This window comes from Pleuronectes platessa, chromosome 15 (assembly GCF_947347685.1).
Source record: "Pleuronectes platessa chromosome 15, fPlePla1.1, whole genome shotgun sequence".
Taxonomy (NCBI): Eukaryota; Metazoa; Chordata; class Actinopteri; order Pleuronectiformes; family Pleuronectidae; genus Pleuronectes; species Pleuronectes platessa.
This window is the reverse complement of record NC_070640.1, coordinates 12,287,104-12,314,897: the sequence shown is the minus strand read 5'-3', so window position 1 is coordinate 12,314,897 and position 27,794 is coordinate 12,287,104. Positions and strand designations below refer to the sequence as shown.

The following is a 27,794-nucleotide window of genomic DNA, read 5'->3' as shown; positions in this document are numbered from 1 at the left end:
TTCCCTGCAAAATAATCTTATCACATATATTTATGTGTGTAATAATTGAATTGCTCTGTACTCTAAATGCAATTGAAGAGGTGTAAATTATTTTTCTAAAATATGTAGTGGCACAAATCAGATGTTGGAATGTTAAAAAAACAGGATATGATGTGATGACTGCATCTGTGAATTGTGTTTAAATCAACCAGCAAATATAGGGAAATAGAAATAGAGCATCACCAGTCACCCAACACAGCCAGCAGTGGTGTGAATTTTTTATTTTTTTTGTGTGTGTGATTTTTCTCCAACCCATTAAGAAGCATAGCCTTGAGTGTGGTTGCAGATGTGAATGGGGAATGAGAGATCAGCATAGTCTTGTAAACCTGCACATACGCAAAATGCTAACAAGCATGAATACTGTTAACAAATGCAGTAACAATAAGAATGAAGGACAGACTCAAGGTTTTCACATAAAGAATACTTACACCCAAGCAGTGCAGGCAGTAACAGTATTCTATTCAAAGAATAACCGACGTGTTAGAGTCACGTGTTTGCATTTCACCAGAACAAGAGATTGTGTTAAAACCTAATGCCTACACTACCCATAATGCAACCGCAATGTGGAAGCAACTTGAATCAAGCGTTGGAATTGTGACTGCAACTGCCAATTGAAACTTCAACAGTATCAGCTCATTACTGCAGGTATACACTAAAAGCAGAAAAAAACGCCATTCATTTACAATCAGAATTTGGTTTGATTTTGTTACAATTACAGATCTAATGGGGCAATATAGGAAATCCCTGTTTAATTTGTGAAAACTAAAGGCCACAATAACATTGTCATGGAAATCTGTGGGTGTATTCATTACAAATGATTGTGCAATTATGAGAAGTGTCTTTTTCATTAGACTGATACAGGTATACTTGTACATTTCTGGGCCAAGCAGAAGTTAGCATCCGCCTGATTAGATTGATAAACAGCCAATGGGGTATTTCCATTGGCTTTTAATTTACTGCAGAAAATCAGCTCTGACAAAGGTTTACGAAGTTTACATGTTTGGGTTAGGTGGTGTTTTTTTTTAGGGCCTATTAAAATCACCAGAGCTAAAAAGCTAACCTTAGTCTATAAATGAACTAAACCATGGTTGCAAGACTTGAGCGTCACCAACACTACGCTTCCAACTTCCGACTCTTCTGCAAGAGCCTTTCTGCTAAGATAGTCGGTCTGCAAGCGTGTGAGTACAAACACCGGGCTGTACAGACAGACCAGGGAGTCGATTGGTTTTCGTGTTCAGCCTGATGATCTTTAATGTTCCTGACAACCACAGTGGTTTTATTGAGCCACTTGCTCTCAACCGCCTCTTTAAAAACACGTAAAAGCCTAAAAACTCTGTATTAACTGACACACTGTATGTCGTAGAATAAAACATGAACAAATCTTGAACTTCTGTCGACCGCAGACCTGATTTCTGGCCTCTAACCAAACCCCCCCTCTACTCTAAAAACCCATCACCTTCAAGATGAGGGAACCAGAAGTGTGAATATGCTAACTTACTTCCAGGTTGTAGGACTGGAAGCCTGCAGCGCTCTGATGGAGATGAAGCATTAATGCAATATTTCAGAGACGCAACTGATTCGAAACAGCTTCTCCATGACCCAACTCATCTGGAAATTGAATGAGAGAAAAACCTTAACATTATTACGGAGGAAAATGGTGGTTCAAGGCGCTGGGAGCTGAAGACATTCAATTTTAAAACCGACAGTCTAGATACATGCTGCTGATAGGTGCAGAAAGAGCAATTCAACGATTATATAGCTGACGTCTATGTGTGCCAGCTGCAGTCATTTTTTTTTTCATTCGCTTTTCAATATGGCTCTGAATTCATCTAGTGTAATTGATTTGATTCCAGGCTCTGTGTTCACCGTGCTAAGTGTGCGATGCCACTTTCTAACTCAAACGCCATGTTTTAACCCGAAGACCATATGTCCTCTCTGTCAGGATTTACTATTCAATTTCATAATTTCACTGAGCCGTATTTGATAGACTGTGGGAGACTTGTGCCTCAGTCAACATAAGTCAGAAGGCAAATTCAGAACTTAATATCTCTCCATAACTCTCCATTCCTGCAGAGCTGCAAAGATTACGTCCTCTATCTATCACCTTAGTTTTCCTAAAGGGACCCTAATACAAACATGAACTCTACACAGCAGATCAGACTTTACTGTGCTGCACTCAAACACATTTGTCCTTTTACTGGAAGCTTGTACGGCATCCAGAAAAGTGCAGTGAATATCCTCATCCATACACAGCCTAACTGTGGCAATCATACACCCTGCCAGTGGGATTCATAATCGCCACAAATGGTCGAAATGGCGAGCGGGAGTAATTCACCTTTACACCGCTTATTTATAAGGTAGCAGCCGATACCAGTTGCCATTCGTTTGATTCACAATTATTGTTCAGCCTCTTAGAAGTCATGATTAGTAATATAATGAGAGGTAATAGTTGCCGCATGCAGCTCAGGGCTGCAGGAATTTCCCACTTTCCTCCCTAGTGCAAGCTCAGGAAATGTGTTATTCCACACAACTTTTCACATCTGAGCGGTTGTGTGCGATGCAAATTTTCACCAGCTTCTTGGTGTATTTGCAAGTCCTATGAGCAGCTGGCTGAGAGCACAAATGAAGGACAGGAAGTTTGAGTGGGTTGCGTGCATCTTGGTGCAAACAAACAATCCATGCTGTTGATACTATTTATTGTGCAGGGATATATTAAGACTCGACAACCAATCAATCAATCCGAGCGCGTCACTGACACAATTATAGCGCCTTTGAAAAGCAGATGAATGTGTAAATATCACTTAACAACAAAAAGGCCTCACAACTAAACGTTTTCAGGGCATATGCGACCACACCCCCAATATAATATTCATAAATAATAGGAGTATTTCAATGCCCGTGTACAGTGTAATTAATTATCAAGGCTCCTTACTAATAATGATGTGATGCTCAGCACACCCTTTGCAGTTGAGATCTCCAAGGGAGGCCTATTATTCATGCACAGATGCATCGAACAGCCATGAGAGAAGAGCCGAGCGCTCCCCAGAGAGAGAGAGAGACAGCAGAGAAGGAGCAGAGCTGCTCCACGAGAACAGGGATGTTTATAGAAATAATCGTAACAAGACCGATTTACTGCCCGCCTTAAATTGATGCAGATCCACCATCACACAGAGAAGACAGGAAACGGAATAAGACAGAACAGGAAGGCAGAAAGGTGTAATGACATGCTTTAATGCTGACGTATGACTAATGCAGGACTTACTGCTGTCTCCAGACAAGTGCCTTGGTATTCCATATTTCATGATGTACATCACAGCGGTGCACGTTACACCTGCAGCCAGTGTTCTGTCTTCTGGGGGCATGAGGGTTCGCATGACGTGCAGCACGTCGTCAGTGGGCGGAAGCGAAGCTCTGCGAGAATGTCGTGTGTTCACCAATTTCTTGTGTCCGCACGACTGGTACCGACTGTGTGTATCAGATGGGAAACAAAAATGGACTCCATTTGAAAAGACGACAGCAAACAAAGAAGCTATTCTTCGTTTGTGTGGATGCTGCCATTTTGATGTGATTCATAGTGCACATCAGGGGATATGTATCGCGGATGCCCTTATTCAATACGTTATATATAACAACAGGGAAATCATTTTTCTAAAAGTTATATGTTTGACTTGTAATCTACCCAAATCTGCTAAAAGATAAAAATGTCACAATGTTATTAAAATCAAATGTATTCTATATGTTGTTATATTGCCATTGCACATTGTTTTAGTTCTCACATGAAGATCTCTGTATTCATACAGCTTAACATGATCACTCACAAACCAGTGGAATCAACCACATCAGTTTTCATCCATCTTTCCATTAGCTAATGTTTTAAACAACATTTCACGTTTACGTGACTTAAGAATACGTATCACTCCGTTTTACACATGAATGTCTCATTCTGTTTTACATTGTTGAATGTAAAGTGTGCAATGATCTACCATGACACCTGAAAGTGGGTGAATAAGGTTCATCAGGTTTCAGTCTCTTGAGTACATTTTAAATTGGTGTTCAAGGATATATTGCACAGTGAAACTTAGATAAATAAGACCCGCTGTGAAAGTGGTTCTCAGACTATATTGATTAACCACAGCATGGTTTACGTGCTTGTTTGTTTGGCTTTACAAGAACAAACAAGCTATAGGCTATATAGGCCATAAATAATGAAGCGTTTTAGGGTATAATGAAAAGCCGGGAGCAGCCCTTCAGCAAAGACCACCAGAGTGTGAAGTGTGAAGTTAGATCGCTGCAGTTTGAGGTGTTTATGAACTGTAATGTGGAAATTCATATAATATATACATACACGATCAGTGGTATTTATGCAGGTCTGGTATAACTATATTACAGTTTATTGGCTTGTGTCTTCATTATGTTGTATATTTCCACTATAGTACAGACTATTGTTACAGAGGCAAATACAGACATTTTTTAAGCGTAACACCAACCACCCAGTAAATTGTGTCAAAAGCAAACACTAAAAATAATTCTTGTTGGTTAACCTACAAATAAAATAAATTGAGTTCAATTGCTGCCTTAAACATTTAGTTAGCCCAACTTGAAGATTAGATTTGTTTCAAATCCGAAAATATAGGTTTCGTTTCAATTTATTGTTTGAAATCTTACATCATCCATTCAAAGAAACTGGTTTTTCTTCATCAAACATTTCACACAATTTTCTCCACTTTCGAGTTAAGATGTCAGCTGCCATTTCAAGTTTACTCCCATTTTTACCGAAGCAAATTGCACTGAAGTTTTCAAATGAAGCGTTTTGACAGTCATTACAGACTCGTTTCTTCTCACATCGCCTCATGAGAGAGAGAGAGTAATGAGTCTGTTGTTCATTTGATTCGACAAACATACAACTGAAACTGCTGAGGCTAATTTGTAAGACAGTCATTACAAAGTCAAAAGCCAACACTGGCTTTTAACAATAACTGTGTTCATATGGACTGAATTCAAAACAAATATTGTTTGTATTATCATGAAAAGAAACAGCCACGATCAACCTTCACAGGAAGCTTACATGATGTGTGTTTTCTTCAAACTTCAAGAGGGAAAAGTCACTGATGAGTTTGCTTTGAAGTCAATTAATATGCCTGTTTTTTTTCATTCAAAGCTTCATTTATTGAGAATAATGAACTCATTCATCGAACTCATCATTTCAAGTCCAACTCTTAGGAACAACTTGTGCTTATAAGTCCTGCCGTGGTCTGAAATCAAAACAGTACATTTTAAGTTAAATGAATGTGAAATTATGAAAATAATGTCTTCCCAGTTTCAACCATGTGTCCTTGTGCTAATTATCTCTTGATATATGCCAAATATGTTAATAAAAAAAATATCATCATATCTTATATCAATATCTTTCTTTTTTCTACCTGTTAAACAGTCAAAACTCTTTTATGGCTCATCCTGCACTTACTAATTTTGCAACCAGTGCTTTCTCATGCAGAATTTAAAGTGCCCTGACATCCGTTTCACTGGGTCTGTAAGTTAACAGGAAAAGATTAGTTTCTCCCTCCAAATTCCTGTTTGATGAGGTCCACACTATAAGATCGTCAAATAGAGCAAAAAGTGATTTAATTTAGCAGAAACGAGGGCAAATAAGAGGCCAAACACAGATAACGCTCGCTGAAAGGAGGAATCCAATAAACCCATTCACTGAGGCTCCTTGAGGTAACTAATGTCACAGAGTCACATTTGAATGCAAATCCCAGACATTAAGATTACTGCAGGAAGGGAAAAAAATTGCTTTGAAACAAACCTGCCCTTTTAATTAAATTCAAAGTCGGGGCAAGGTGGTTTCAACTCCAAGCAGTGAGTGCTCAGCGATAAGAACGCACCCGGGCAGCAGCGAGCTCCTGTCAATATCGTGGGAGCAACCATTATGCCAAGCGCAGCAGTACTCAAGTCTTGGTGCGTGGTTGAAATTGAGGCTACAATTTTGTTTCAAGTGCTCCTCTCCTTCACTTAAGAGATCTGAGCGCTGAAAAGGGCCAGTTGTAGAAACAACAATCGGGTTTCAGGCGTTAAAAGGAACCCAGAACAGCATGTTGTTGCTGAACAATCACAGATAGCTGTCAACTTTCCCTCCCTACTTGCAGTCAACACCTGCAATCCTAAATCTTCGAAAAGAACAGCGTCCCTCTGAGAAAGCCTAGATTGAAACTATTCATTTGCTTGCATTATACAAAATTGAATTACTTTTCAGATTCAACTGTCGTCAGAAATTACAATTATTTTTTTTGTAAGTCAATTTAATTGACTGTCTGAGCTGTCTTAGACACTCGGAATAAATCGCATCATATCACGAAGAGGAGTTTGATTTACCCGCTAATCAGCAAATAGATTTAAGCCCAAATCTTCATGGATTTTCTCAGGTATCTCGGTAATTCCAGCAAGACTTGTAAATTATAAATCAACGCCAATGTGCCTCATTCGTCTGAAGCAGACATGAGTCTCTCTGAGCGCAGATGAATAACTCACATGATAAAAGTTTAACCAGACACTATTGATTTGCAGTGCAGCCGAGACACTGTATGAGAAGGTGGAAGAATTTGTATCAGATTTAAATCAATGTTTTTTTTAACAGTCCCTTCACATTGTTTCATATTAAATTGAACAGGACGGTGAAGGCCATCTCTATTATTCATGCATTATGAATATCAGTAGGTCTGCAAACCTGCAAAAAATAATAAAAATTATGAATGGAATACCCAGACAAGCACACAAATGTATCAGCGACTTGAAGCCTAAAGCAAGTCTTTGGAACCAGAATAAATGTTAATTATAAACATATATATTAGATTGATAAGTTCTGCGATCAGTGTAGATTTATGTGAAATAGACAGCAAATAATTAATTAACAAAATAATCGTACAAAGCTGCATACATCCTGGATTATGTTTTGTTTTAATAAGATAAATAGACTTTAATAATGCTTAATGAAATTACTGTGCAAACTCGCCCTAAGATTAGCAGCACAATATGCAATAGAGCAGAATAAAATGAAAGAGTATAAAGTATATACTATGTATATATATACTATATATATATATATGAAAAATAAAATGAAATAAAATAAGTGAAAATAAAAATATAAAGTGGATACAGAGTAAATGCAGAACCAGTGCCTATAGAAATAGCAATAGAAATGAGAATAGGTTACGTGAGACAGTAGTAAAACATAGTTACATAGTAATACTGCACATGAGTAGTTGGTTATAAATATTGTGAAACCATTGCCTTAAACCCCTCTTCCCCTCACATAGTGTTGGACCCATACTCAGGATTTGCAGTAGAAACAGGAATATAAAAGATACAAGCTCTTAAATAAACCTCTTAAATAACTCTTTGCTCCTTCCCTCCTAGTTAAAGATATCCACTGAATGATTTTGGAATAAAGATATTGTCGAGCAGGGCTTTAGAGGGTTTGAGTCCACTGTGAGCTGGTGAGAGGACCAATGAAAACCTCGTCCCATCTCATGTTACTTTAAAAACTAAAAATAACAAGTGATATTAGAACGCTTGCCCTTGAAGACGTCGATATCTCCAAATGAACAACGCATAATCATTTCAACAGCAAAACCACAGACTAACATGGGATTTAATCAGAAAGCATCGATAGTACCCGGTAACAGATAAACATAAGTTGGTCTTTAATGTCTAATGTCTAATCCTCTTGTTTCTCTTCCTGTCTCTGTTCTCAGCTGGGACCACGTACATCTTTGGGAAAGGGGGCGCTCTCATCACCTTCACCTGGGCTCCCAATGAGCGGCCGAGCACCCGAGCCGACCGGTTGGCTGTGGGCTTCAGCTCCCAGCAGAAGGACGCCATCTTGGTGCGAGTGGAGAGCACCCATGGGCTCGGAGACTATCTTCAGCTGCATATAGTAAGGATGGGAAGCACAGTCGGGGGCTTTAAGCGTGAATGTAACACCGGAAGACGGGTGGAGTATCACGGAACAGTTTGGAATAAAATGTAAAGAAGATTAAAAATCTAAATATTTCATTCATGTGATTATAAGACATTATAAGACAAACAGGTGAATATTTCTGCACTTGTAGGTAAATAGGCAATAATCTGTGAGATTCACAGATAATTTGTATCATAGATTATAGTTTCTTTTACATGTATCAACAAAAAACAACGGACTCACACCAACTGCATCCTGTATCCACAAGCTTCAATTCAACCTCCTCCCTAGGATGAGGCTCACATTGGCAATTTTTTTATTAGACTAGTAGCATTTTACTCTGTGAATAAAGACTTCAAAGTCAAGATCATGGCCATTTAAAATGGGTGTCCAACTGAAATGAGTCCACTCAGACATAGAAAGAAGCTGCAACGAAAGATTGTTTTTAAGTGAAAAAAAAAAAAAAAGCACATCATCAAAAAAGACATACACTTCTTCACTTGATATTAAAGTGGCTCCGCGGCAGACAAGCGGAAAAGTATTTCTGGGAGCAATTAAGAAGACGTTGTATAACCTGGGAAAGGGGAGAGGAAAATGCAACGGTGACAAAAAGCTGCCTCATCAGAAATGATGAGGATATCACCGCCTCTTCCCTTGATATGTTGATGAAGGCACAAAAAATGATCTCACTTGAGCAAAAGAAAAAAGGCCGTCTGGTTGACTGCTGATGCCACAATGTTTTATTTAACGAAGTGGAACATAAATGAATATGAATCAACATCTAATGGTCGATGTTTAAATTCACGTTTTCACAGCTTGTTCGCTGATTTGAATCCAAATGCGAAAATAACATGGTAACAGGAAAATAATGACCTGGAGGAGCAGCTACGATAGAGCAGAAGTCAGTGGAGTCAGACATGAGAGAGGTTTGTGCGTGCGAGTGTGTGTGTGTGTTGGTGGAGCACACTGGCTCCTCAGCAGCTGTCAGCGGCCGTCTTTTCTGGAGGGAAATCAGTCTTTTCAGCTCAGAGCCACAGGACAGATGTGGCGCGATGAGAAGCTGAGGCGAGATCTGTCAAACGTCTGCGAGCGGTGTAATAATTAAAATCCCACCTGTTGTCAAAGCACGGGACCAGAATCCGAAGTGGGGGTGGGAGACTCTTAGGCAGGACTCACACGTACGCATCACATCACGTTAATCAATCAAAGCAAACTTTCTTTGTATAGCACCTTTCACACAGGTTAGTGCACTGTTTTACTATTGACTGATCTCTTAAGAATAAACCAAACAATAAACAGAAACAATAAGATTCCACTGAATAGATTTTAAAATAAATAATAAATTAGTTGACTATGTTGTGTGTCCCAAGCATGAAATTATTCATTCTAGTCATCAAGAGTGTTGGGTTCTCCAATGTGTTAATGCAATTCAAATGTGTGGGTCCAGTGTTGTTAGCCCACACTTTGTTGTACCACATAAAATAAGTTTCAGAAATTTGCTATTTCTGTCATAAAAACAAAACATTTAAGATTTTGTCAGGACAGATTTTGAGTTTTTCTTCATATGAACAATACTGATAAATTATTTTCAGTATTAGGTACTGTATTTATAAATGACAGCTGTAATGTGTAATAATGGTAATGATAAAAGAGAGAGAGATAAAAGAACAGTATTTCCACGGCACCCCGAGTATTTCAGAGTTGTGCCTTCGCGAAAAGAAAAAAAATCGTCTAAGAACAAGAAAGGTACAAATAGGTACAAAGAGTGAAAACAACCTTTTATACTAAATCTGACATCAAGTATTTGTAATTGAAGTATCATGTATTTGCGTGTGTGTTTTGAGAGTTTACACTTATTCCACATGTCGGCTACAAACATCCTCCCCCGGATGATTTTCAGAACCATCTCATGTAAATTGCGTTTCCATTTTTAAACGTGTGAAACTGACCTCACCAGCCGTGGCCTGTTGCTAGTAAATGCAAAGACTGCTGCCTGGGTGCAGAGCCAGCTGAAAATATTTTTTTCTCCAGGAGCTGCCAAGTCCTTGCACCCTGACAGATTGCTTACTCTGACACCTTGTTACTGCTCAGCAGAGGGGAATCGAAAGGAGTTCAGAGGGTGTTGAGGGTTGTCTTTTTCTTTCCCTTCGTCTAACTAAGCCTGATAATCACACCTTCTTGTTTTATATAGACCTTCGCTGCCAGTTCACATCATTTATTTGGATCTGTCATTAATACGACATTTTAAGACCAGATTCTGTTTTCAAATGTTTGCCCATTGAGGAAGATGACAGGCAGGAGCAGCACAAGAAAAACCGGTCTGAAAAAACCCCGGCCGCAAGGGATAGTTGAAAATAGTAAAGGAAACAAACTATATGACCTTTATCTTCTTCAGGAGGCCTGAGTATTTGGGCCATTTAAAGGGAAAAGAAATCTTAGACGACAGGAATAAAATCATACTTTTAGGCAATGTGCCACGCTGGAGGTCAAAGGATCATTCTGTCGCCTAGCCTTGAATTTAGGAATATGGAGCATCTTGTTTAGTTTCACAGATAATGAAATACAAAATTGTCTCTTTTGTGGAGGAGGAAATGTTTGGTAGTGGTCGACTGTGAGGTTGTTGTTGGTACATCTGCGTAATATTTAAAGTGGATTTGTTGTTTCTCAAGAAGAGATTCATTATCAGGATTTTGGATCCAGAAGGACTCCAGCTTATTTCCTTAAAAAAATCTTCATTCTCTCCCTAAATTACAACCACTTTCTCAATAAATTAAGATTTATTCTTGTGATACTATGACTTTCTTTTCAATTACCACTTTATTCCCATGATATTACAACTTACTTTTCGATTATGACTTCATTCAAGTGATATTATGACTTTATTCTCGAAATCTCAGGATTATTTTTCCTTCAATATGGCCCTAAAAGCCTCTTGTCCCAGGGATTTGGGGGGTTTTAAGATGCGGTAGCTTCCAACAGAATTCAATTTTGGTCATCTTCCAATAACATGAAAGCTTTCCATTCAAAACTAAAATATGAAATGGTAAAAACTTTCCATGCATTTGTAATAAACTCAATTAACCGGTGCAAATGAAGCATACATAGTCAGTGCTCGATATTATTAAAACATTTCAAATCCAGATAACTCCAGACACGACTCCATTCTGCATTAAAGTGGTGACATGGCCATTTGAAACTGCACAGTAAACTGCGGATTGCGCGCACGGGCTTCAAAGGCCAATTACGCTGTACAAAAGAGACAAAGCATCACCAAAGTCACCAGGGAGTATATTAGAGAGACTGATTCTACTTTCAAATGGTCATGTTTTTAATGAGTGACTAAAAGATAAAACAAAACCAGAGGATTCATTGTGCGGAGTGATTAGAAATGCGGGAGAGGTGTCGCTGCACGGCCGAGATTTAAATTACAGAGGAATGGATGAAGATGTCGAGTTTTGAACGTGGATCTCGCCAGTTCCATGAGTCGATTTCTTATGCATTTACATAATGCATCAGTTGGGCAAAATTATATTCTGAATAGGAAAGTCTTTGTTCATAAATATTCTATCTTATTTTATGCAGGGAGGGTAATGCTTCACACAAAACTTATGTATGTGTATATTTTAGTGCACGTTGAAAGGCAGAGCTCAAACTGACTTCCTACTCTTCTTCTCTGTGAGTTTTCTCTAGAAATGTAAAGATAAGTTTGGGACAAATCTGATGACGCGTGTGCACCTTTGTCACTAAGTATTGCAGGGATCAAATAGATTTTATCTAGATATTTTCACGTAGAAGCTGAGGAGTATGAGGACGGGAGATATTTTGTCACTGTTATATTAAAAGAGATAGTAAGTATAATATCTGAGGCTATTGATGCAAACTCCCATCTGCCTCTGAGGAGAAAGCTTCAGCAAAGAGTCTCAAGGTTTTTAATACAGAGACAGATATGCTGACCCTCTTAAAAGAATCTGATCTGTCCAATCTAAGCGCTGCTTGTTTAAAAATGTATCAGGGGGCAGCAGAGCCGTATCACAGAGGAATCATCAGTTTTATAGTCCTCTCGTCTTTGCACCCCATCAAAGATAACTCCTTATAATACCACGTCCTTATAATAATCAATCCTTTGCCTCTCAGATGAATTGGAGTAGGCTGCAGCTGAGACGAGATCTGAGATCCCACTGCAAAGCTCCAGCGAGCAGGGAGTACTTAAAGGAAACGCTCTTTTTCCGACAGAGCTGATGTCAACATAGTAGGTGGGAGACTGCGCCGCCTTTCATGAGGTTATGCCTGACTGGCTTTATACTGAAACACGTGAGCGCTAAGCAGCTTCTTGCAGAGACAACATGGAGAGTGGAAAGGCCAAACTCTACTGAAACTAAAACGTACGAGTGTTGCTGGGCCAGCTGTCAAATAGAGCTTTGGGGCTGTTCTGTAATTGCACTCAAAGACCCGAGTTAGCAAAATAGAAATGCCTGTGTCGGAGCCACACAGAGCCGCTGGCTGACTCGGCCGGCCCCCGGAGATGTTAATTGTTGTCTAGAGGACATCGGCTGAATTTGACCCGAGGCCACACAACGCTGTAGTTACTTAATGAATTCTCATCACTTCTGCTTCTTGGGCAGCATGATTAAAATTTGGACAAGTTAATAGCTCTGCGTGTACAGAATATAAGTAAACAAGGAATGGGAGAGATCCTTCTTACAGATAGTACAAGGGTTATGGACAAAATGGTGATAACTTGGTGTCTTGACATAATTTGGTAAAATGCAACTTGTGTCTTTTATAGCAGAACACCCTGTAGATTCCTACTAACCTAACACTGACTGTAATTAGCTCCCAGGCTCACGGTGAGTAGCAGTGAGTGGGCAGACGTTTTTTCATAAAGGAGTCTTCATGAAAGTCTTTTTGATTTGTGTGAATTTAATAATCAGCTGTAGTTCAAGCGTGATGAATCAGTCCTCGGTTCAGGACAACTTGCAAGTGAATGGAGGGAGATAAGAATCCAATGACCCTTTGACGGCTGCGACTGAAAGCTTTACAGTTTTACAGTGAAGGCTTTATAGAGCTCCTTTATACCATAAAGTGACTTGAAATTTGATTTGTCAAGCTTAATATTATATTATTAATGGGACGTTCAAGGTCTCTGGGGATACTTAACACTTCGGCACTTAATGCCAACCATCTCAGCATTAATAAATGTTGAAATTTAAAAGGTTCCTGGAATGTTTTACGTGATTGCAATTATGGGGGGGGGGGGCAATCTTGGAGACAGGCTTTATACACAATGGCCAACATCAAGCAGGCCAGAAAAATATGTATTTCTTTCTACATATAGAATTGATGGTCTTTTAGTCAATGCAATATTGGAGGTACGAGAAAGAGAACAATCATTACTGATGTTAAATGGAGAATGTCAAGGAGTACACTCTGATAGTGAAGACAGAAAATTCAAAAGCAATACAAATCCAGTGCGGAAGATATTTAGATTAGGTCTGAATGGCCGGAAATTTATAATATGCATGTTGTGTGCCGTGCAGGAGCAGCACACTGCAGAATTGTATTTTTCTCTTTCTACCTTCTCTCTCCTCTCTCTGGTTGAAGGTGTGATGTAGTGCCGCCAGCTGCTGGGGCCGAGGTAGTTTGATTTAAAACCTGCAGACTCTTGGTGCTCGATGGTTCACAGCTGAGAGACAAATGATACGAGGAGGAACTACACAGCTTGAGAGTCATTATTGTTCCGTAATGATAATGAGGTTCTGCCCGTGTGTAGACAACATGCTCTTGAGCACACGTGACATACTATACAACAGGTACTCGTTGCATAAGCACTCAACTGCCTGTCACGTCCATCCGTCTTTTATCAACACCGCTTATCCGCTGAGGGTCGCTGGAGGGAGCTTGAGCCAATCACAGCTGACATTGGGTAAGAGGCGGGGGACGCCCTTGACAGACAGGCTGTCCATCACAGTGCTGATACATGGAGACCAACCGTTGACATACACATGGGCAATTTAGAGTCGGTAATTAACCTAGCCTGCATGGAGCCGTGCACCCAGAGAAACACACATAGATACAGGGAGAATATGCAAACTCCACACAGAACAAAACTGATCCATCCATCCATCCATTATCTACACGTTTAGCCTTTGAGGGTTGCAGGGTTGCTTTCGCCATTGCCTGTCACATGAGGAACAAAAACCGATTGTAATTCAGTGTCAAAACTTTACTTCTACTCCTACCCTTGAGGATGACAGAGTCTGTTCCTTTTTATATTTTAAGATATGTTTTAAGCATTTATGATCACTGTCAATATGGTTATTGCAATCTAAAAGTAAAATCTAAACTGTGTCTTCCTGCAGAGCCATGTGCCATGCCTCACAAATGTCTATTTCACCAATATCAGCGTTGACAGATGGCAGCAAATGCACTGAGGCCATGCAGACACTGAGACCCACGCAGTTTGTTTCCAGTGTTTCTTATCAGTGCCACCTAAAGGCTGTCTCGAGAAGCAGCTTTGACCTTTGGGGAAGGTTGGCAGGAGCGTGGAAAGGCTGACAGGGAGAGAAGTTGGTCAACCAAAAGGGAAACAGCAGGATTCTGTCAAGAGTGATTCACATCAGGAAACCTGGCCTGCCTCTGAGGGCGAGTGGAGCTGAATCCTAAAGAAAGAGCTAAACACACTGTTGGTGTCACAAAGGATTTGCTTTTACTGCCTAAATAAAAGGTTTCTGACTCGACATGTCTGACACTGGTGCAAATACGCTTTGTGCACATTTAAAGTGTTTATGATGACACGTTTGTCATTTTCTTCTCCGTGTCACATTTAGTCATTGTTTGTCACCCACAGGATCAAGGGAAAATCTGTGTCATCTTCAATGTGGGGACAGATGACATCACCATCGACGAGCCTGCTGTCATAGTAAATGACGGCAAGTACCATGTTGTACGCTTCACACGCAGTGGTGGCAATGCCACTCTCCAGGTGGACAACCATCCAGTCATTGAGCGTTATCCGCCAGGTAAGACTAATGGAACAATGACGTGTAGACAGATGGCATTGAGCATCTGGATCAGTGAGAGAGGATTGCATGTCTGCCAACAAGCAGAAATCTTCCAATGTGCAGCTGTGAAATGTATTGTTTACAAAAAAACAACCGGATGTGCCGTGTTGCCAAAACAATTTAATAATCTGATGTTAATACATCGGCCTCAGTTGATATCTAATTCTCATCAGCCTCTAAAAGGAAAAGAAAGGAAAACAATATTCTTCTTTCATGCATACGTTTTGAGGATATGCATACGTGGTCAAAGTGTGATTCTTTTTTTTGACATTTCCACTTTTGTCCTAATTCTAATATATTAGTTATTTATTTCTTTTTGATTAATAGTTAAGAGAGTCTATTTTTTATTCAGCTGAGGAATTCTTGTTGACATTGAGAACTTGGCAGTGATCTTGCACAGCCGACATTTACTTTCATCTCCTGACTGAACACTCACAACATGTAAAGGTCGTATTTTTTTCATAGACAAATGAATGGATTTGAATAAATTAATACAGAAAAGCACAGTTCTATAATGTCCACATCACATGTTTTCCTTTTTCGATTGAATGTTGTCCAGATAACTACTGCAATGTAAAGTACTGCATCAACATTTTCTTAACAACACACACACACACACACACGCACACACACACATATTTAATTTAAGTCATGCCCTCTTAAATGTTGACTAAATCTGCATATGCACGAAGGCAAACATCCAAAGAGAGAGTTACACAAACACATCCCGTTCACAATCTGATAACGACCAGCTTTGCTTAGACCTGTAGCAATCAACCAATTTACCTCAGTTAGAGCAGGTGCACCAGCTGCCATCAAACCCAGTCCTCTGCCTCCAGCTGGTGCTGCAGGCTCACATGCACACCCCACTGTCGTGCATAAATCTGAACTGTGTGATAGTGATGGACATTCTGGTGCACAGACTTCTCACTCAGGTGTCAGTGGTGACAATGAAGAGTATGAGGAAACTGACTTTTTTTGTTGTGGCATTGAATATATATTTATTTAGAAGAGAAAATATTTATATTACAACCAGCTCTATATTAAAGCTTAAAGTAAAAACATTGTGTAGGTTAGCGTCACTGTAGCTGCCATGCACTTCCACTTACCATGCCACCTCCTCCATGCTGTTCTTTAATCCTAATCCTTTTTATCCATTCACACGATCCCATGTCCTCGAACATGGTTTAACACATATTTACATTTGTATTCATGTGTGGATTAAACATGTTTACAGATTAACTGTCTGTAACAAACTATGCATGGGCCATGGTGCCTGTACGCATGACGTCCTTTATTAAAAAAGTGTCAACAAGAAGTCCGAAGCTCGTGGAAACCTTGTGGCTGGTGATAGAAACGATTTCTACACTAGAATGATTAAAGAGTATTCATGGCACTAATATGTTCTGGGTTGCTATCTTCCAGAAGCTGATAATTCAAGCTGTTGTAGTTTGTATGATGTATTTTCTGTAAAAGTTCACACTGGACAAATTACTCCTCTGTGTTTGCATGAGTTAAATAAAGAGCTTAAGTCCCACTTGGGAGCAGCTTTTGTCCTATTAGCCCTGATTCCACAATGTAGTTTTGCGTATTAAAGATGTATTCATTCATACCCCCCAAAGAAAACTGCAATTAGGTATTGGGGTTAGAGCTTAATGTTTACTTACTATTTCATTGACCTTTTTGAAAGTCCTAATCCCATTAGTTTTTGATAAGGACATTTTATCAATATCTTGTGGGAGCTGCAGTAAAAACCAGACAAATTGCATTTCATGTATATTTAAAACAAAATTCATTGTGGAACAGAAGTGAAACGGATAATAAACTGCTGTGACTTGTTTATGATGTTTAAATGAAACCACTGTTTTAATCATTGTATTTGACTTTTAATTCTTTTGTTAACCTGAATTAACCTTTATTTTATATAGTGCATAAAATATGTTAGACCTTACTTTAATTGGTTTGTTTTGCTTAAAATCGCTAAATAACACTAACTAGTGTAGTACATTATAAATAGCCTAAACGTAACTCTAATAAGCATTAACTCTGTTACTATGAATAACTAGATACGTAAAGCACAAGTTTCTTTTAACCCGCAGCAGGGTTAAAATTGACAACTTGTTAAACCTGTTAGCCATTCTAACACTGTTTCTAACCATTTGATCTTTCAGCTTGCAGACTTTAACCTTTAATCTGTCTCTCCAAATTCTTTGAAGGACACTATGATAATGAACGACTGGCTATTGCTAGACAAAGAATCCCATACAGACTTGGTCGGGTAGTTGACGAGTGGCTACTCGATAAAGGTAAAAATTAATTGATTAATAATTAACCCTTGAGATAACTAGTGAATAACCATTCCCCATGAGAGGTGCAGTCCCAGAAGACAAGTGTGACAAGTAACCCTGATGTATGCCTCCATTTTAATTGGCGCTTGGCTGCACTGTGGATTTCAATGACCACAGATGTCATTTAAACTGGAATTCAAAGCAAAGGGGTATGGCAGACTTGCCGTTTATTCTTTGTCATCCTTGCACCTTGTGGAAAAGCTGCACCTTAACAACCTTTTAAACCAATCGACTAAAAACACATAACCCTTGTCTAACCCTCCATTGTCCCTCTTAACCACTGTGTGTAATTAGTTGCTGTGTGTAATGATTCTACTAAAAATCCTTAAAATGCTGTGTCACATTTACTTTAACGCCTTAAGCTGACCATGTCTTGTTTTCTTAAACTGAACATTTTAAATCATGAACCAAATTCCGTCCCCTTTCCGTCTCCCCTCCAACCTTGTACTGTGTTACCTTGCACTACAACGACTACAGACTCCCCAGACTTAAGTCTTCTGCTGTGACAAAACGGCGCTGACCGGCTGTTTAAGTAGATCCCTGTTTGGATCCATTAACTTTGCTAATAAGTATTCTCTGGAAATGGGCCCATTACAACGGGCCTCCTCCTCCGGCGTAACACCACTTATCAGGGGAAGCTGCTGACAGTAGTGCTGTTAAATATCATTGCTCCTTTAAGGAGGTGAAACGAAAGGAGCTGGCTGAACCCAGAGCGGAGTATTTTTGAATGGCTTAATGGTTGATGAAGTCAAGGGAAGGTGGAGTGTTTAGCTTTTATTGACTGATAGCGTTACACAGATTGTAAACTTCCTTTTTAATAATTCGCCCATCTCTGTCAAAAGTATGAGATATACATTTGCTAACTTGATGATATTACAAAAGATTACTGTCAAACATTTAAATAGGAACCTAAATCGATTTTTAAACCTCCTCTGATGATTTTAACCTGCATGTGTAAATACTAAATTATAGACTTGCTACTAATTAACATTGACACTTTAAAGTTCATATCTAAATCAAGTTAATTTACAAACTATTAATGCTATAATTAATAAAGTCCACTTGGTTCAAATGATGTGAAATCTCTCCCATATGACTTCTCCATGTCTTCTCTATCGTTCTCTCCTTTTTTTCCCCCACCTTTTTCTCTCTCTATGTCTCTGTCTATCTTTAGGGAGACAGTTGACAATCTTTAACAGCCAGGCGGCCATTAAAATTGGCGGCAACGACAAGGGTCGGCCCTTCCAGGGTCAGATTTCAGGGCTGTATTACAATGGTCTCCAGGTGCTCAAACTGGCAGCAGAAAATGATCCCAGTATTCAGGTGGATGGGAACCTGCGTCTGGTCGGGGACTCACTCTCTGTGCTGACCACCGACACAACGTCTGGCACCCCGCTGGCAGTCTCCGATATGTCCACAACCATCATGGAAACCACCACCACTATGGCCACCACCACCACCCGCAGGCAGCGATCACCCAGCTTGAGGGAGAGCATCTCAAAGGTCAGAAACTATAAAGGGATATTTGTGTAATATATAGCACACGTTTGTGCGTGCATGCGTGCGTGCGTGCGTGCGTGCGTGTGTTAGGGTGTGAGAGAGTCTCAACCTGAAAACACAGTAGTGTCCCTCTGGATTTGCAACAAACGTCTATTGACACAATGACTTTATATATTACTAACCGAAATTTCTAAAAGAAATACCTACAGTTAAAGGACCCAACCGTCTCCTTATGAAACCTAATTTAAATTCACTATCCTGATTTTTTTTTTAATCTGCACCAAATTTCACACACTCACAAATATCAGTCCCAAACATGCCTGATTTCCATGACTTATTTACTGAGAAATCAACAAAAATGGTAGTGTAAAGAAAGTGCGATAAAAAATCCTGTTCTGGATCTGCACTAAGAAACGCAGATGGATACATAACCTCCTTGACGGAAGAGAACATTAGGGCAATAAAAAGTCGAATAAATTAATATTCCATATTCCACAACATAATAATAAAATGATAATAAATGTTTTCGTACGTCTTACATCATTAATATTCATAACTGGTTTGGTCGATCATGTGGTTTTGAAAATGATCTCATACTTGACTTCAAGTGTGTTAGATTCATGCTTCAATATATTTTTGAACTCGTATAGTATAGTCACAATCCTGCATCCAGAGTGGTGAGTGATACCGACCACCATTTCAAATGAGAGGATTTTAATCCAAATGCAGCAGACCTGCCAAATTGGAAGGATTTCAGCAGCACTTGGTGTCCTACGGTTTTAAACAAAACCACTGCCTCTCCTAATAAAAATACATAGTGCATTTTCATCACATTTCTCTTGTCCAGTTTCCCTGAAATTGGCATCTCGCTATTTTCAATTTAACCAAGTAATCCATTAGTGGACCATCTATTCCCCGCTCTGCTTCAATATTCTGCGACACTGTGCGCCCTAAAATCAAATGTAGACATATTGAAGTACTGATGCAGCGTGTGAGAATTTGTCTTTGCAAATTTACATGGAAATAGATCAAATAAAAACATGTACAACATTTAGCCCACTGAGACTTTTCCCCTCCGTTAGTGGTGCTCTTGCTTTTCTTTTTATCAACACATGAAGTCGGCCACAGGGGTAAAGAAGAACTGCATATAGGCACATTTCAGATGTGTAGTCTCACTAGTGTTGCTCCGAGCCAAAGCACTAAAGTGATACAGTGCAGCAGCTATTCCTCAGATGGGATGCAAAAAGTCTGCTTGTAAACATGCTCATAAAAGAGTGAGAACAAAGCTAGATTTATCCCAAAAAAACTAAAACACAACATTTCCTCTGTTTTCATTTCAGCCCCAGAACTCTGATGATATTTTGGTGGCCTCAGCCGAGTGTCCGAGTGACGATGAGGACCTGGAGGAGTGTGAACCAGGAACAGGTGGGTCAGCCAGGACAAAAAAGATGGGAATTTACAGCTCTTATCCCACTAAAGGCGTTTTCAGACATTAACTCCGGAGAATGTCCGCACAAGTGGGTCCGGACTTTCTCCGGAGTTTGCCTTAAACAAATGAACAACCCAACAGGAGATTCTCTGCTCAGACATGTTCACAACAACACAGGAGGGTTCAGGTGAGGGATGGCACTGCAAGCAGAGGCCAGACATAACGTGTTAATTCAGCTGCTGAGAACGCATGTTTTTGTGTACAGCACATCAACACCAGTGTCGGCCAATCACCAAAATCTTGACATTTTTTATTGGTGTCTTCTACATCTATGGCACCACTTTTTCATCCTGAGATATTTGTCTTCTTTTAGTTTTTTTCATTTTAGCTTCTGTCGCGTGTTAGACACATGATCAACTCACGCACTTGCTCGTGCTGAGTCCCGCGCAGAATCTCCTGCTGGGCACGTGGAGCACATTCAGACATTATCCTGAGTTTTTTACCAGAGGGCTGCCTGGAGAAGCTCCGCAGAAAGTCCAGATCCTCTCACTTGGACATTTGGGTTCTCACATGCAGCCCCTCCAGATAACGTCAGGAGATTATCGAGAGTTCAGTGAATGACTGAAAGGGGCGTAATAGTTTTACCCAAAATTTTAGATAAAGGCATCAACATCAGGCAGCCATCGTTGTTTCAAAATTCTCAGTGGCTTCCCAGCGTCATGTTTCCGCATCTGCCTTACACTCATCTGTTCAGGGTCACTGTCAAACAGCTGCCGTCATTTGAATTGTCGTTACAGACTCAAGAAGCATTAATTCAAACTGTGTATCAGCTTCTGAGTCATGTCTGGAACTCATTAGATTGGATTTGAGGACATCTTAATGAGGTGCGTGGCAGTCATTTAGAGGGGAAGACAGTAGAAGGCACATCAGGCCTGTGACAGAAACCAGCTGTGAAACTTAAGGAGGACTCTGCCCTTATCGGGGGTGCCTCAATTATTAATTTGACCTTATCAGAATTGTGTGTTGTTGACTGGCCCTAAGAAGTGTGCCTCAAATAATGATGAAAGAGAACCTTGCAGCCGTAAATAGCCAAACTGCCGACTGGAGGACCAGATGACTCTCAATCAAAGTCAATCGCCAATGCATGATGTTAGAGCACATATAAAGTTATATATACGAGTGGATTTAGTCCATGTGGTGATATACAGGTCGCACTAATTGCTTTCAATAAGCCACAATATTCCATGTGTGACTCCTAAATTAAATAACCTTGTGATCTCTCTTGTCAACCCCTGAACCCCTGCCTACAGATGTGACTTCAGTGGCATGGCAATTTAATGCACTGCTTTTGTTTGTTATGTGCTCTTCATTCAGCTGCCGCCTTTCATGGGTCATCTTGTGTGTTTGTGTCTACATGTGAGCTCTTCTTTGTTTCCACTAACTTAAAAATCTGTATTGAAGAATCAAGAACTGCATATACAATTCAGCATCATGGTGGTTTATTTTGTTCCCCTGCGATTGCCAAATGTTTATGTAAATAACTTTGTATTAAAGGAATCTGCTTATTATGTGCAATCATAATAAATAATACCAGTGATAAGCCAGCTAATATTAAATTCATTCCGTAGTAATATTTTCGACATAATGAGCCGATTATTGCTCCACGTTTATGAGCACAGCTTGTTCAGCCAGGATTTTTGTTTTTATTCTGTTCTAATTTAGGATCCCCTACCTTTTCTGTTTCCTTTCCAGGAGGTGAATTAGTGTTGCCTATTATAACAGTGGATTCCCTTGAGCCCCCATCCATCGCCACCCGTTACCCTGTCATCCCTCCTCCCCCCACCCTCCTCTCCCCACTTGAAACCACCAAAGAGTCCCTCATGCTCCCCCCTCATCCCTCCTGCCCCCCGGACCAGGAGGACTGTGGTGACCCTGTGGAGGTCTCGGCCTTCGGCTCTGGGGAGATGACGGAATCTGACGACGAGGACTTTTACAAAAATAACTCCCCCATGGTCACTGACAGGACAGTCCTTCCTCCACCTCCCGCCGCCGGTGAGGGTGGAGTCCAGAAACCCCGCCCCCTACCTCCTTATGTTCCCACCACCAACCCTGACCAGCTCCACATCCCCGCAGGCAAAATGAACACCCGTGACCAGGTGCTTCTGCCCCCTGCTCCTCCCTCCTCCCGAAACACACCAGGACTAACTTACCCTCCCAATTTTCCCCATGTGCCCACAGCCAATCCCACAGTCTCTGATGAAAAGAGCCAACCCGGTGCCGTGGAGGTGATCAGGGAGTCCAGTAGCACCACAGGGATGGTGGTGGGTATCGTGGCTGCTGCTGCTCTCTGCATTCTTATCCTCCTCTATGCCATGTACAAGTACCGCAACCGGGATGAGGGCTCCTACCAGACGGACCAGAGCCACAATTTTGCCAACAATTCCACTGTGGATGGCAACGGAGCAGTCAAAGACAAAAGCACAGCGACGGCCTCTGTGGCCAAGGCAATCACAAAGGGCAAAAAGAACAAAGACAAAGAATACTACGTCTGAGAGCGCAGAGGAGGGCGAGTAGTTTGGACTGAGACAAGAGGAAGAGAGAGAGAGTGCTTTCGTTTCGCTCCCCGATTTTGTCAGGTCGACCATCAGTGAAATTTCACGGGCCACATAAAAACAGCTGCAGCCTATTACCGATGAAATCTTCATCCAGAACACGAGATCTGACTCATCCTCCGTGCTCTAAGGTGTGCTCCAATCTGCATTCACAGATTCTTTGTTAGTGTATCATTTTTTTTATGTTTCTAACAAGCTGGAAGAAGCATATCCACTTTGGCTTTGTATATAGCATGGATATGGTACAGTGGAGAAAGTGCTGAGAAATGGACAGGTTTGCCTAAATGTTCTCTTTGTTCTTTGTAATGCTCTATCTCAACAAGTGTCCCCATTATGATATATGAGGCAGAACAGGCCAATTATCGAGTTTTTATGGTAGATGAGCAGAGAGAAGCCCAGGATTTCTGACAACAGTAAAAAAGAAAGCCCTTTTTTTGGATAAGACATCATCTCCGCAGCCTCCATCTTATGTTGTGTGGTTTTTAAAACTCCCCAGTCACCCTGCCTCTGATCACAGAAGATGGTATTATGTTGCCAGTGCAGTATCATAAATGAAGCATGTCAAGCGCTTTGGTAAAAAAATAAAAATACAGCAATTTTAAATGAATTACTAAATCACTCAACACACTCCTGTCAGTGAAGCATATATCATGATGGAATATTTTATATGTGAGACATCCCAGTCATTGAGCCATGTCATTCCAAGTAGGGGTAATTGTGAACAAGTCTGACTACACCAGTGAAGGTATTTCTCTGTAAACATTGTTTGTATGTACATATAGAGGCTGGCGGATTGAAAAAGCATTGTGTACGCAGGGGGAGTAGGTGTCGATAACCCCCCCCCCCCCCTCCAAAAGCTTTCACAGAAACATGAAAAACCGCTGCAGCCCACCCCCCACACCCCAAAAAAAAAACATCACAGGAGGTTCTGGGAACACAGAATCACGTTTTGAGGAAGGTTTTCTCATTGCTTCCTGGAAAGGGAGAACCGACCCTCCTCAACAGTCTGGCTCACTCTTGATCTTCTCCTTTCCTCCAAACTGTCATGGGAAAATTCAAAAAGCACACATGAAATGTAAACATATCTCGGAGACATAGATATTCCTTGTTAATCAGCCAAAACTGTATTGTTTTTTTTATTCTATCGGTTACTAAAAGACTATTCTATGAGATGACTAATTGAAGGTTTGTGAATTGTATTGATATTTCTCTGATATTTCGATGTATCTTGTTACCACTCTTCTTAAAATGTTACATTTTAGATTGCCTTTTACTTCAATCCAGAGAAGAAGCACACTTTACTCTGATAGCTGCAAATATATCTTTGTGTTTGCATTATTTACAGTTGGGATTATGCAGAGACAACACAAGGACGGAACAAATCGTTTGATTTCGTTGCATTGTGCATTTTATATATGTGCTGAATCTGTTACTCAATGGATCTGATAATATAAAGCCATTTTCTCTGTTGAGTTATGTCTACATTTACTTATTCATGCTGTGATTTCCAGTTATTCTTTTTTTTATGAAAGTGCCATTCAACGTGAGCTGCTCAGCACTCAGAAAATATACCATTCCTCACTCATTGCTATTGTATAGTGTTCATGTGAAATTGATCTTAATATGTGTACAGAACGTGGAGATGAAAATACACTTGATTATATACTTTGTACACACCCGTGTTGTGTGTTGCTTTTTGTGGATGCACAAAGACAATTCGCTTGAATTGCCGTTCATCATTGGATGCAGACATTGTTGACGTTTATTGGTGAACAAATACAGAGGTGAATTAGAATTCCAGGCCAAAGTTCTGGTATAAATCAGCACAAGTGGCGCTCTACTGGCCACAAACTTTGAATATAAATGTTATGTACTGTCAGCATTTTTGGGTGATTCAGCCATTGAGATTTCTGAGTCTTTTGAGATCAAAGAAACGAAATTAACTCACAATGATGTAATCCTACCAAGGTGACATTTTGCCAACAAGATAAGTTAACATGTTTAACGTGAAGAAACAGCATTTCATATAAATTGCAGTATGTTTTAAAAATGTGTCTTGCGATGAGTTTCATCATCTCTATCTCACTCTCTCGCTCTCTCTGTCTCTCTTCCCCCTTTCTCTTTGTCTTTCTGACTCTCTCTGTCTCATTCTGGCAGAACATAGCTCTGGTGTGTCACTGTATCATGTCCATTATTCATTAATGAACTGTTAAAGTATTTTTTCTGCGCCGTACACGATGTCAGTTATGAGTTTTTTTCTAACTTGAAGCTCATATCAAACAAAATATTACACCAGCTGAACTCCTGTTGGTGTCACTGGTGATTCACAACACACAGAAATAGGTTCAGACTTAAGTTCATGAACTCAGATTAAAGTTATCAGTGTTGAACTTGGCCTGGACTTGAAATCTGCAGAAAACGCTTAACACAGAGCCTGCATCATGAATCTGGAGCAAAGTGTGAAGGTTGGGGGGGGGCCCACCAGGCAGCGTCACTAACACATTTCATCATCTCACCCTCTGCACCACTGACTTTCTTACTTTTCCATTTGCCTCTATATGGTGAAATGGAAATGCACCTCACAGCAAGAGGGTTCCTGGTTCGAATCCCATTTCGGGATTTGATGGCCCTTTTGATCCTAGGATACACACGTGACATGGCCATGGTGTACCCCCCCCCCCCCCCCCCCCCCCCCCGCAACCCTCAAACGATCAGTAGTAAGGATAAAAGATGGATGCCTGTAACCGGCAGCCAAATATGACTATACAAGGACAGTATGTGAGGCACAGATAATGGATGAAGTGCTCCTTTAAATTCTCAGCATAATGTAACGGTTTTGAATATGAGCTATTACATTCACGTATAATACCAATAAAGACAGAATTTATAACTTCAAATTGAAATTGATTTAGTTGACCCCACATGCTACACTATTAACACATGCGTTCTTTACAGTAACAGTGTAGAAATGCCATATGCACAATGGCTAATAATGAAAGAACAAAGTCCTGTTTTGTACTTTGTCTCCTGACTTGAAGATTTTTTCTACAAAAAGGTTCCCCCAATGTGAACAATATTTGCTGTGAGCAGTTACAGGGTTTGTGTTGTTTGACTACCCCCTGCTGAGAACATAAGGAACTGGAGGATAGAGAGAGAGGCCAACACAGTGTTGAGATATGCAGGCCTTAGTTGCGCTCACTAAAGCAGCCATAAATTTTTCTATGACGTAAATACAAATACAAGAATTGGGAGGCATTGTATTTCAAATCCAGCAGAGAATACTCGTGTGGGCTAAGTCAGGTGCGGAGTAGGTGATGTCTGAACTGTGTCGACATCAGGCATCAAGGAGGGTGGCTCCAGGATGTGATACGCTGCTGCTGAGCATTGCTGAGATGTCACAAGTCTAATTCAACAAAAACCACCACGTCATATCTGCTCTGACCTGCCCCTGTTCCTCCAAGCCAGGTTTTCTTCATCCTGTCAGTACTTGCCTTATAGATTATCTGTATGTTCACTCTTATATATTGCTCTTCACTACCCTGCTCACACCACAGGAGCAGTATTGAGGAGTTTTGTGTTTTTTCCTGTTGTTTTTATATATATGAAGATATGGTCACCAGTTACTTAAATTGTGTTGGAGTTGGCTGCAACTCTGTTTACCCCTGAGACTCCTAAAGTTTTTTTCTGGACTCAAACACTTCAGCCACCCCTTCCGTTGGCAGAGTGGTGAGTTGATAATGAGTGCATTTTTGGATGAACTTTAAAGCCCAGAGGATTGGGCCAAAATGATCAATGTGTTTGTTAATCTTGCTCACGGTGATTACACTGTTCAACGAACAGAAGAGAAGGTGATAACATACAAAAGGAGGACAAACAACAGGAACTACACTGTAGATCACAAAAAGGGTGACTTTATTCATCAGCCTTCCTTTGAGTTGTTCTAAGGCCACTCATTTTCAGTAATAGTTAAACTTCAAGAGGTTGGAACTGTACAGTGTTTACTATATAACAGAATTTGTTTTTCTACCTTTTTTCTTGTAAATAAAATGACTAGGTGCTGCTGAATGATACCTGAAAAGGCCGGGGTCACATACCTTCATAAAATCTGCTAGTTGTGGAAATCTGGCATTGTGTATTCAAGAGCACTTTTTTTCAATTTCTTTCATTGACTTTACAGATTGTTGTGTTCGACTCAATCCAGGCTAACTGTGCTTGCACAATACAATCGTCTTATATTGATATATGTTGGACTTTTGTTATATTGATATTGATTAAAGGTTTGTTGTGGTAATCATGATATTGTTTTTAGTTGATAACAGTGGACATTTGGGCAAAAAGCACAGTGTAAATGAGCCCATCTTCAGTCTAATTGAATGTCAGGACTTGTCGACACTTGGATGACACCACAGGAGCAGCATGGAGGCCTTTTGTTTTTTTTTCTGTTTTTTTTTTACGTTTGAAGATGTGTTCACCGTTAACTTTAATTGTATTTAATTTGGCTGCAAATCATTTTTCCCCTAAACACTTTATATGAATTCATAGTGGCGAGTGGATTTTCATTTTTGGGCGAACTATCCCTTTAAAGAAGACATATCTTCATCCAGAAGGACAAGGAGTCCTGCAGCAGGTGGTTCGGTCCCTTCAGAGTCCTGGTCTCAACCATAGAGGTCTCGACGTGATGAAGCCAGTATGAGGTGACATGAGGAGAAAGAAGACTCTGTGACAGCCTTAGGGAATCATGTGACATCTTCTCCCGGGTGCATGGAACAACCTGCCAGGTGACATGTGTGCACTGAGGAGAACTGCTTTTATTGATTGCACTTGGTATGAAGTTAGTTGATCAATTAA

The 27,794-nt window shown here is 40.2% G+C and overlaps 1 protein-coding gene across 1 annotated transcript in view; it reads left to right on the top strand.

Annotated features, from left to right (window-relative positions):
- The window catches only part of LOC128456932 (neurexin-1), an 83,439-nt gene extending 59,670 nt beyond the window's left edge, over positions 1-23,769 (top strand). Inside the window, exons 13-17 of the mRNA XM_053441369.1 lie at positions 7,791-7,972; positions 14,844-15,015; positions 18,580-18,908; positions 20,252-20,330; positions 22,573-23,769. Coding sequence (XP_053297344.1) covers positions 7,791-7,972; positions 14,844-15,015; positions 18,580-18,908; positions 20,252-20,330; positions 22,573-22,886 — 1,076 coding nt within the window. The 3' untranslated portion in view covers positions 22,887-23,769. The remainder of the gene's footprint in view (positions 1-7,790; positions 7,973-14,843; positions 15,016-18,579; positions 18,909-20,251; positions 20,331-22,572) is intronic.
- Positions 23,770-27,794: the final 4,025 nt, after the last annotated feature.